The sequence below is a fragment of the Cherax quadricarinatus genome, chromosome 80 (genome assembly GCF_038502225.1).
Source record: "Cherax quadricarinatus isolate ZL_2023a chromosome 80, ASM3850222v1, whole genome shotgun sequence".
Classification (NCBI taxonomy): Eukaryota; Metazoa; Arthropoda; class Malacostraca; order Decapoda; family Parastacidae; genus Cherax; species Cherax quadricarinatus.
The window spans coordinates 10012008-10024849 of NC_091371.1; the positions used below are offsets into that span (position 1 = coordinate 10012008).

General features: G+C 50.5%; 1 protein-coding gene across 6 annotated transcripts in view; it reads right to left on the reverse strand.

The window, feature by feature from the left end:
• Positions 1–12842, reverse strand: part of LOC128702322 (AT-rich interactive domain-containing protein 3C) — a 385866-nt gene that overhangs the window by 26075 nt on the left and 346949 nt on the right. For all 6 annotated transcript variants that reach the window (XM_070102108.1, XM_070102109.1, XM_070102106.1 and 3 more), the window contains one exon: positions 6683–6957. In XM_070102108.1, the coding sequence (XP_069958209.1) occupies positions 6683–6957 (275 nt within the window). The remainder of the gene's footprint in view (positions 1–6682; positions 6958–12842) is intronic.

Below are 12842 nucleotides of genomic sequence, written 5' to 3' on the forward strand. Positions count from 1 at the left end.
GCTCCTGCTTGTGGTGGTGGTGCTGCTGCTACTGCTCCTGCTTGTGGTGGTGGTGCTGCTGCTACTGCTGCTGCTGCTTGTGGTGGTGGTGCTGCTACTACTGCTGCTGCTTGTGGTGGTGGTGCTGCTACTACTGCTGCTGCTGCTTGTGGTGGTGGTGCTGCTACTACTGCTGCTGCTTGTGGTGGTGGTGCTGCTACTACTGCTGCTGCTTGTGGTGGTGGTGCTGCTACTACTGCTGCTGCTTGTGGTGGTGGTGCTGCTACTGCTGCTCCTGCTTGTGGTGGTGGTGCTGCTACTACTGCTGCTGCTTGTGGTGGTGGTGCTACTACTGCTGCTGCTTGTGGTGGTGGTGCTGCTACTGCTGCTGCTTGTGGTGGTGGTGGTGGTGCTGCTGCTGTTTGTGGTGCTGCTGCTGCTGTTTGTGGTGCTGCTGCTGCTGTGGCGGTGCTGTTACTACTGCTTGTGGTGGTGCTACTGCTGCTTGTGGTGGTGGTGGTGCTGCTGCTGCTGCTTGTGGTGGTGGTGGTGCTGCTGCTGCTGTTTGTGGTGCTGCTGTTACTACTGCTTGTGGTGGTGCTGCTGTTACTACTGCTGGTGGTGGTGGTGGTGGTGGTGGTGGTGCTGCTGCTGCTGTTACTACTGCTGCTTGTGGTGGTGGTGGTGGTGCTGCTGCTGCTGCTGCTGCTGTTACTACTGCTGCTTGTGGTGGTGGTCGTGCTGCTGTTACTAGTGCTGCTTGTGGTGCTGCTGCTGTTGTTGTTGTTACTCCTGTTGCTTGTGGTGGTGCTGCTGTTACTACTGCTGCTTGTGGTGGTGCTGCTACTGCTGCTGCTTGTGGTGGTGGTGATGCTACTACTGCTTGTGGTGGTGCTGCTACTACTGCTTGTGGTGGTGGTGGTGCTGCTACTACTGCTTGTGGTGGTGGTGGTGGTGGTGCTGCTACTACTGCTTGTGGTGGTGGTGGTGCTGCTACTACTGCTTGTGGTGGTGGTGCTGCTACTACTGCTGCTGCTTGTGGTGGTGGTGCTGCTACTACTGCTGCTGCTTGTGGTGGTGGTGCTGCTGCTACTGCTGCTGCTTGTGGTGGTGGTGCTGCTGCTACTGCTGCTGCTTGTGGTGGTGGTGCTGCTACTGCTGCTGCTTGTGGTGGTGGTGCTGCTACTGCTGCTGCTTGTGGTGGTGGTGCTGCTACTGCTGCTGCTTGTGGTGGTGGTGCTGCTACTGCTGCTGCTTGTGGTGGTGGTGGTGCTGCTGCTGCTGCTTGTGGTGGTGGTGGTGCTGCTGCTGCTGCTTGTGGTGGTGGTGGTGCTGCTGCTGCTGCTGCTTGTGGTGGTGGTGGTGGTGCTGCTGCTGCTGCTTGTGGTGGTGCTGTTACTACTGCTGCTGCTGCTTGTGGTGGTGCTGTTACTACTGCTGCTTGTGGTGGTGCTGTTAATACTGCTGCTGCTGCTTGTGGTGGTGCTGTTACTACTGCTGCTGCTTGTGGTAGTGCTGTTACTACTGCTGCTGCTTGTGGTGGTGCTACTACTGCTTGTGGTGCTGCTACTACTGCTTGTGGTGCTGCTACTACTGCTTGTGGTGGTGCTGCTACTACTGCTTGTGGTGCTGCTACTACTGCTTGTGGTGGTGCTACTACTGCTTGTGGTGCTGCTACTACTGCTTGTGGTGGTGCTACTACTGCTGCCGCTGCTTGTGGTGGTGGTGCTGGTGCTGCTGCTTGTGGTGCTGCTGTTTGTGGTGCTGCTGTTACTGCTGCTTGTGGTGGTGCTATTGCTGCTTGTGGTGGTGGTGCTGCTGCTGCTGCTGCTTGTGGTGGTGGTGGTGGTGCTGCTGGTGGTGGTGGTGCTGCTGCTGCTGTTTGTGATGCTGCTGTTACTACTGCTTGTGGTGGTGCTGCTGCTGCTGTTACTACTGCTGCTTGTGGTGGTGGTGCTGCTGCTGCTGCTACTACTGCTGCTTGTGGTGGTGGTGATGCTGCTGTTACTACTGCTGCTTGTGGTGGTGGTGGTGGTGGTGGTGGTGGTGGTGCTGCTGCTACTACTGCTGCTTGTGGTGGTGGTGGTGCTGCTGCTGCTGTTACTACTGCTTGTGGTGGTGGTGCTGCTACTACTGCTTGTGGTGGTGGTGCCACCATTATCACTACTGTTATTTTTGTATCTACTACAAGTACTGTTCCCGTCAGGCTTAACGGTCTATCTTTGTGTCGTCAAGAAAGTTGTTCATATGATTTACACCCTCACCCAAGAGTCACTTACGTAAACAGCGACCAACAAGGGACAACACTGAACCTTGTGGGACGCCACTTGTTCTTGATTTCCATTTTGATTTTTCCACTCTTCATGCGCACACTTTACCTAAGGGTCCGTCATGACTCAATGCAAGAAAGAATAACTCCCACATTACCATGATCCGCCGCTTTCTTACCAGTCCCTTAGTGGTACTTTAATCAGCCCACTGTGAAGCAGTATTCTGGTTATATTCAACGTGACTTTCAACTGGATTTGATATTAATGGTGACCCTTGCGAGTTTAGCGCTTAGTTTTCATTGTAATAATTTATATTAGCTGTTTTAACTTTTGAGGTTTAAATAAGATATTACAAGGACCCCAATGGAAATAAATTACTGTGGCTTAATAAAGATTTCAATATTTTACCCACTAAGAGAAAACACTAAGTGTCCGGGGCCCAAGACTGTTCAACAGCCTCCCATCAAGCATTAGGGGAATTGCCAATAAACCCCTGGCTGCCTTCAAGAGAGAGCTGGACAGATACCTAAAGTCAGTGCCGGATCAGCCGGGCTGTGGCTCGTACGTCGGACTGCGTGCGGCCAGCAGTAACAGCCTAGTTGATCAGGCCCTGATCCATCGGGAGGCCTGGTCATGGACCGGGCCGCGGGGGCGTTGATCCCCGTAATAACCTCCAGGTAACTGTCGAGGTCAGGCAGATACGGATGTAATTCGTACAAACTACCTTCCTATTGTAAATGGGTTTTACGTTGGCTAGTTCCCACATCGGCGGCACCATACCAATTTGCTATAATTTATTAGAGATTAATGGCTTACAAAGTTATGTTTTTATGCATTCTTTAAACGTTAAACAAAAGAAAGATTTCTACTCTTTCCAAGTGGCAGCGCCTGGCTCATTCCCACCAATGTTACGAGATGGGTCAGAGGCGACAAGGTCACCCTCGAGTCGTCTGCTATGTCTTGTGTATTCTTCGTCGTGATCACGAGCCTGGACTGACCCCACCGTCAAGAATCCGGTCCGGAGCCGGTCGGGCGGGGGCGTCCGGATACTAAACTCCGTAAAAGCCTACTACATAGTCGGGCACCAAGTATATAACATACAAATAAAGCACGGAGGGGGAATCGTTCCAGCCGGCCACGGAGTCATAAAGACGGCAGACGGCCGCTAAAATAAATCGTTAGCGGTGGGTCGAGGCAGATCCCGCCCAGATATCACGGTGGCTCAACTCCCACTATTTATTGCCTATATTTTGATGGCTCCTCATAAATTCAAGTGCATTTTACAGCTCTGTTGCTTCCCTGCCGCTGCTCTCCATGACGACCTCGGTTGGGACTCCAGCCCAGCACGGTGAAGCCGTCAGGTCTTCGACATTAACAAAACGGTTACGCTGTTTCCCTAGCAACAGCAACACTACCACCACCCGCAGCCTTAGCAGCCTTAGCAGCAGCAGCAGCCTTAGCAGCAGCAACACTACCACCACCCGCAGCCTTAGCAGCAGCAACACTACCACCACCCGCAGCCTTAGCAGCAGCAGCAGCAGCCTTAGCAGCAGCAACACTACCACCACCCGCAGCCTTAGCAGCAGCCTTAGCAGCAGCAGCACCACCACCACCACTCACAGCCTTAGCTGGAACAGTAACAGCACCAGAAGTAGCACCACCACCACTCGCAGCAGGTAGCCTTAGCAGAAGCAGCAACAACACCCACTGCAACAAATGTCTTCAGTAGGCTCCTGCTAATGTGCCTTACACACGGCCAGCAGTAACAGCCTCGTTGATCAGGCCCTGATCCACCCGGAGGCCTGGTCATGTACGGGGCCCCGGGGGCGTTGACCCCCGGAATGCCTTCCATGTAGACCTATTCGTGGCGAAACGTTTCCTAGAATAAATGTCCTGAACTCTTCACAAGTCTCTTTCCACAGACCGATTCGTCTCCCATATATTCACCTCTGCTGACCTACACCTGTTGCTGACCCCACACCTGTCTCTCGTCACCTATCCCACGCCTCCACCTACAACCAGTACAACACTACCTAGGCAAGGCAATATCTTAACGCAAAACATTAATTATTACAAATGCAAAAAAAAGGACAAAAAAAAGAGGTCGTGTTGGTCGTGTTGTCGTCATCTATCACGAAATGAAAGCTCATTTAGGGAGGCCACGGCCACAATCGCGCCGGCTCGAGCATCCATCATTATCCTTACATGCTCGCCTGATGCCCCCTCCTCCCTCCCTCCTCCATCCTAAACTCTGGGGACCTATCCACCTTGCCCCGACTTTTGAATACCCTTAGCCACTTATACCAAGTGATCTGGCTGATTTGAAACATTGAGAAGGTAGCGATCCGGTTTCCCCTTGACCTCCACATTGGTTCCAGCAACATTTCTGATATCTGCTGCTAGCAGGTTGAATAGCCTAACCTGACGTATGTTCATACAGTGGTGAACGTTTCTACCGTTCTTCTTTGTGCTCGACTGATGAAGCTACTGGCTGGCGAAAAGTTTCCTCAGTAAAGATTCTCAAATGATGCACAACTCTTCAGTTTTCTAAGCCATTTATCACAGAGCTCTCTTATGCCCGTGGTATGATACATAGAATTGAGCTTCTTACCTTTCTAAGGCTAGATTTTACTCCATGACCACACTCGTCAAATACCTTAGTGAAGTCCGTGTAGCTCACGTCTCTATCGTGGAATTATTTCAGTCTGTACGTGTGACAAGTATGATAATTTCCCTATCCTAAACCCACGATGACCTAGGTTGTAGAGGCCAGGTTTTACCACTTTTGTAAGTACCTGGATGAGGTTCGCTGGTACTCCCGGGTCTTATCCAGTTAGTGACTCGGCGTCTGCGACTTCTCCTGGATGGAAGCTCTTTCACCAAACTATGTTGAGTGATAGTAATTTGTTGCAAACGACGAGTTCCGCGAGTCTGGTCCCGGAGCTGCATCTGGGGGACATGTCTGTTTCCCTTCTTAATTCTTGACAGCCCGCTCTTGCGTCACAGTCGTGGGAAAAAACTTTCCGGATCTTTCACTTTGTTTAGAAACAAAACCTGGTGAGGGGCTCTTGATCTGGAGAACTGGATCTGTGTTCCAGCTCCCTAAATTGAACCTGAATGCTTTCCACCCCCACCCCACAGGCGCTGCAATCCCAACGGGTTTAGCGTCCCCATGATAATAATTAGAAACTAAACACTAACTCGTACTGATTTTTTCACTTGTTAATAATGGTAGAATTACCGACAAAAAGTTAGGTAAATGGGCACAGACGAGCCACCGTTCACAACAGGGGCTGCCGTTCACAACAGGGGCTGCCGTTCACATTGATACTGAACGTGGGTGGCTCTGACAAGAGGTCCGCGAGGAAGGTGGCACAGCTTCGGGACAAGGCACTGCTGTAGCGCCCCTCGCATACGGCTGTCACTCCCGTAGGTTGGTACAGGAATGTCGACTGTTGCGTGGGCATCCCTCCTTCCCCACTACTCCTCCATCATGGCCGCTGTCGGTTCATCATTTACATACGTAATCACGGAGCAACGAGTAATTGTGATATTGTTGAATGTGGCCGTGCAAGTCAGTCTGCACAACCATCACGCTTTTCAGCTGGCTACCAACCTCAATAGATTTGAAGATCCTTGCACAAATAACCCGCATATATGAGAAACTTATTGACGATGTTTCGGTCCGACTTGGGCCATTATCTTGTCACTAATTAATGGTCAAAGTCGGACCGACACGTCGTCGTAAGTTAGGTTTCCTTCTGTGTGTTGGTTGTGTGTTGCAGTTACCGTGTTGTGTCTGTGCTTTTGAAGATGCTTGTTGCTTTCCAGTGTTGGTGGGTGTGTCTAGTAGTGGTAGTGTCCAGTGGTGGTAGTGTCCGGTCAAAACTGGCATGACTATCACGTTTTTCAGACGTCCGTCCACACGGGCGGCGTCACCTCCACACGGGGGGCGGCGTCACCTCCAAGGGGGGAGGTATCACTGGTAATTTGTTGTGATGTGGATGTATCCATTGTGAGGGTCGTCACTGTCAGTAATAATGACAAACGACCTTACCTCCCTCCGTGCCTTCACCATCCCCGCCCCTCACCTACTAGCAGTGCTCAGCACCCCTCACCTGCTAGCAGTGCTCAGCACCCTTCACTTACTAGCAATGAGGCTTCTCGTGGCGAAACGTTTCCTTTAATAATATCATGAAGTGTTTGTATACCACTGTTCACAAGACAAGAGCACAAAAACTCACCCAACAAGTATAAACACTCACCCAACAAGTATAAACACTCACCCAGCAAGTATAAACACTCACCCAACAAGTATAAACACTCACCCAACAAGTATAAACACTCACCCAACAAGTATAAACACTCACCCAACAAGTATAAACACTCACCCAACAAGTATAAACACTCACCCAACAAGTATAAACACTCACCCAACAAGTAGTCTTGAGGCGCTAGAGGATGACTGCTACCATTACCGTTGATCTGCGGCCGAGGCACTAAACTGAGTGGATTCTGTAGGCTCTGCAGGTTCTGCAGGGACTGTAGGTTTTGCAGGGGCAGGAGGGGTGGCTGGACGGCATCACCGTAAGTACCGTAGGAGGAACGACGACCCTCCCTCCGGTTCCCATCTATGGCACTCTGCAGCTCGGCGGGGTTTGATAATTTCATCTTCTCGCACTCTAGTGGGTACAGATATTTCATATATCTGTGGGAAGAAGAGAGTACATGTTAGCAGCGCCCTGAGTAAAAGTATTTCATGCGCCTGTAGGAAGAAGAGAGTACATATTAGCAGCGTCTTGAGTGTCAGTAGTGTTACTGTGTACTTGTGTAGATAATCGCAGCTACTTTATATAGATAGATTCCCTTCTTGCTGTGACGTCACGAGTCCCACAAGTACATTGTATATAGGGAGGGGGAGATACCTCAACAGAGTAACGTCAGCAGTGAGTGCAAGACTGACGGATGTCAACAGTCTTCAGGGAGTACACGAATGATATACAATACCGACAAAATGAAGAATTACACATATGTTACACATGTGTAACATGTGTAACATATGGACATCTTTATTTGCGGAAATGCTGTATGACCCTTACGGGTTTAGCGCTACGTTATGATTTTAATATTTGTAAATGTTTCGCTATCCAGTCAATTCAAATTCAAGGATAGTATGCAAAGACTATATACAAAAGACGAGGTAATCAGTCCCTCAGCCTTGGAGTTAGTGGTGAGTTGATAACCAGGAGCTGTGATTCGACCCCTGCAACCACAACTAGGCGAGTGCGTACACACACACACACACACACACACACACACACACACACACACACACCTAGTAGCGATCAGTGAAGAGGCGGGGCCAGGAGCTCGGACTCGACCCCCGCAACCTCAACTAGGTGAGTACACACACACACACACACACAATCTCAAGAGGCGATACAGATGGAACCTGAAGGCCAGGAATCGGGAAAACCCGGCAGGGCCAGGAGCTATAAACCGACCCCTTCAAAAACATCAAGGTGACCACACGAAACAAAAAAAAAAAATCGTGTGAGCAGCTTCAAGTCTGATATTACCAAAACATTTCGTTCACCTGCCGAGTGTCCGCTACCAGGAGTGTGTCAACACGAGGGACTCCTGATGCAACAATAAGACATTGCATGCCCAGCTGGTAATTAAAGTTGCAATTGCAGTGTGATAGAGTGCCGACCTGAATGTTAAACTTGCTAGAATTCCAGTGTTTGCAACTGTAAACATATTTCAACACCGCTGCACAGCCTACTGGCCTATCTCAGCACTTGTGGTAGGCTGTACATCACCAGTGTGTAGACAGTCACTATCACTTAGCCTGCACCATCACCTTCATCACTATCACCATTAACACGTTCATTTTTTATCACGGTAAAAGCAGCACCACCACTGACTGTAGAGCACCACCACTGGTTGAGAGGCACCACCTCTGTAGAGCATCACCACTGAATGTAGAGTACCATCACTGACTGTAGAGCAGCACCACCACTGACTGTAGAGCACCACCACTGACTGTAGAGCACCACCATTGGTTGAGAGGCACCACCTCTGTAGAGCATCACCACCGAATGTAGAGCACCACCACTGCATCTTACTCTACCAGTGTGTTCACAGACCTTATGGCGTCCCTACACAAAGCCGGTATTACCGTCTCAAGCCCCTGGCTTCCCAGGCAGCACAGCAACAACGACCTTACGACGCCCTGACACAAGGCTCTTAATTCAAGACTCCAGCCTCATTTGCATATACGCTGCCGGGTCACTACCTAATATGTGTCTTGATTTACTTTAATGTGTCTCTATTACCAGGGACCCGGTCCTCTGTGGTAGGGGAGGGGTGAAGGAGAAGAGGGGTGGTGGAGAGGCGGTGGTGGAGAGGTGGGGGAAGGGGAAATGGTGATGAAGCAGGGAAGGTAGAGGGAGGAGGGGAGAATCTGGACCAAGGAGGGGAGAATCTGGACCAGGGAGGAGAGAACCTGGACCAGGGAGGAGAGAATCTGGACCAGGGAGGAGAGAATCTGCACCAGGGAAGGGAGAATCTGCACCAGGGAAGGGAGAACCTGGACCAGGGAAGGGAGAACCTGGACCAGGGAAGGGAGAACCTGGACCAGGGAAGGGAGAACCTGAACCAGGGAAGGGAGAACCTGGACCAGGGGAAGGACAACCTGAACCAGGTGGACCAGGGAAGGGAGAACCTGGACCCATGACACTTACGAATTACCAGTGATACCTTCTGTCTGCCTTAGAGAATTTCCCTCCTATCTGTCGATGTCTTGCAACATTGCATAGCTCCTGACGACACACAAGTGTGTGAAAGATCTAGAGCTAAGGATTTATCTCCCTATGTGGCTTGTTCTGCATTGGTAAGATCGCCTGTTTGCAATTGTATTGCAATATAAGGTAAATATGGAATATTAACACTGGCACACACAGGCAAGCTGGTGTGTTGCTTGTGCCGTGCCTTATATATGGTAATAATTTTATAGTGCCACAATGCTGTAGTGTGGCACTGAAGGCATTGCACGTAGCACTATACACTGCAGGCACTACACCTGGCACTGTACACTGCAGGCACTACACCTGGCACCATACACTGGAGGCACTAGACCTGGCACCATACACTGCAGGCACTACACCTGGCACCATGCACTGCACCTGGCACCATACACTGGAGGCACTAGACCTGGCACCATACACTGCAGACATTACACCTGGCACCATACACTGGAGGCACTGCACCTGGCACCATACACTGGAAGCACTACACCTGGCACCATACACTGGAAGCACTACACCTGGCACCATACACTGGAGGTGCCATACTCTTAACAGTGCCAACTATCACATCACTACATCTATCATAACTATCAAGGCTCCTAAATACCCTTACATACCAAGATCATCACACATCCTCCTCCCGCTTAACAAAATACCAAGCGTTTCAAAACTCGGTTACAAAACACTGTTTTCCAGTATAATATGGCACCAATTTATTTTTAGTGCGGCCAGCAATAACAGACTGGTTGATCAGGCCCTGATCCACAGGGAGGCCTGGTCAAGAACTGGGCCGCGGGGGGAGGGGAGTGTTGGCCCCTTGGAACGACCTCCAGGTAGACAAAATTTCCGACACTCACGCACACCAGGAAGAAAATCTTAAGTGAATCTACGACTTTTCTTAAGAGTTAAAACTCTCATATCATAACATCCAAAACTTTCCCGAAACCAAACTGATGCTCTTTTGTCTTAATAATCCTTCATTTGTTCCATTTTGTATCAGTTTTAAAACCTTGTAACGGTTGTGATGTACCTTTACCTCTGATGAGTTTCGAGAGTTTTTCTTCTCCCGGAGCCCAGCCATGTGCCAGGCTCGTCTGGTGCTAGCCTGGTCAACCAGGCTGCTGTGCTATTGGTGTGCAGGTATTTAGATTCAGCTGCACCTTCATGAAGGAGAGGGCAGTGATGAATATGTTGATGCTGCTGTTGGGTTATGGATTGATGTATAATGTATGAATTAATGAATATACTCAGGAAGACTGAGAGGCAATTATGGGCATATCTGTATGCTTCTGCTGGCGTCCTCTCATACCCAAGTGCTGGTGCAGGCAGCTAATCATACTCGATATGAGGCCTGGTCTCAGACCGGGCCGCTGGGGCACTGACCGGAACACCCTCCAGATGGATAATGGAGGTACAGTACAGCCACTGAGGCCAAGGTAAGACTGGAAAAAGATAGTATTAAGTCAGGAATTCACCTTGAGAATGAAGGATGGGGGAAGCTGCCATCCTGCCGGTGAAGAGCTCTACATGCAAGGAACTGGAGTTGATCCTCTTCTTCCTCTGATTATACCCGATTACCTCCCATTCCCGAGCGCTATGTGACCCTTACCATCAATATTTATAGATGTAGCGCCACCAGAACCATGATACCAGCACCACTAACACTAGCACCACCACCACTAAAATTAGCACCAGCAAACACCACTAAAATTAGTACCAGCACCACCAACACTAGCACCTGCACCACTAACATTAGCACAAACACCAGCACCACCACACCTCGCACCTGCACCACTAACATTAGCACAAACACCAGCACCACCACACCTCGCACCTGCACCACTAACATTAGCACAAACACCAGCACCACCACACCTCGCACCTGCACCACTAACATTAGCACAAACACCAGCACCACCAACACTAGCACCTGCACCACTAACATTAGCACAAACACCAGCACCACCACACCTCGCACCTGCACCACTAACATTAGCACAAACACCAGCACCACCACACCTCGCACCTGCACCACTAACATTAGCACAAACACCAGCACCACCACACCTCGCACCTGCACCACTAACATTAGCACAAACACCAGCACCACCACACCTCGCACCTGCACCACTAACATTAGCACAAACACCAGCACCACCAACACTCGCACCTGCACCACTAATAATTAGCACAAACACCAGCACCACCAACACTAGCACCTGCACCACTAACATTAGCACAAACACCAGCACCACCACACCTCGCACCTGCACCACTAACATTAGCACAAACACCAGCACCACCAACACTAGCACCTGCACCACTAACATTAGCACAAACACCAGCACCACCAACACTAGCACCTGCACCACTAACATTAGCACAAACACCAGCACCACCACACCTCGCACCTGCACCACTAACATTAGCACAAACACCAGTACCACCAACACTAGCACCACCACCACTAACATTAGCACAAACACCAGCACCACCAACACTAGCACCTGCACCACTAACATTAGCACAAACACCAGCACCACCACACCTCGCACCTGCACCACTAACATTAGCACAAACACCAGCACCAACACTAGCACCTGCACCACTAACATTAGCACAAACACCAGCACCACCACACCTCGCACCTGCACCACTAACATTAGCACAAACACCAGCACCACCAACACTAGCACCTGCACCACTAACATTAGCACAAACACCAGCACCACCAACACTAGCACCACTAACATTAGCACAAACACCAGCACCACCAACACTAGCACCTGCACCACTAACATTAGCACAAACACCAGCACCACCAACACTAGCACCTGCACCACTAACATTAGCACAAACACCAGCACCACCACACCTCGCACCTGCACCACTAACATTAGCACAAACACCAGCACCACCAACACTAGCACCTGCACCACTAACATTAGCACAAACACCAGCACCAACACTAGCACCTGCACCACTAACATTAGCACAAACACCAGCACCACCAACACTAGCACCTGCACCACTAACATTAGCACAAACACCAGCACCACCACACCTCGCACCTGCACCACTAACATTAGCACAAACACCAGCACCACCAACACTAGCACCTGCACCACTAACATTAGCACAAACACCAGCACCACCACACCTCGCACCTGCACCACTAACATTAGCACAAACACCAGCACCACCACACCTCGCACCTGCACCACTAACATTAGCACAAACACCAGCACCACCACACCTCGCACCTGCACCACTAACATTAGCACAAACACCAGCACCACCACACCTCGCACCTGCACCACTAACATTAGCACAAACACCAGCACCACCACACCTCGCACCTGCACCACTAACATTAGCACAAACACCAGCACCACCACACCTCGCACCCATCACTGGTAGTGCTGAAAACTTCACAGTAAGGAGACAACCCACAGGTGAAAGCCTTTGTGACCACTTACTGTATATTAAGCACCTCTCCTTCCCCATTCCCACCACGCAACCTCCCCATCACCCCATCCCCACCACAAAGTCTCTTCCACCATCACCACAGCCTCCACCATCACTCGCACACCTCCAGTGTATAATGGCAGTTTTATACCACCATGATGAGCGTACCGGACCGTAAAGCAGAGGACTGATGGAGGAGGCATCGTTCACCCAGGTGAGGGGTATGGGCACAGGGTTCACCCGGGGTGAGGGGTATGGGCACATGCTTTCTGTTCTTCTAAGCAGTAATGTGCCCTGCACGCACCCGCTTTCCTCG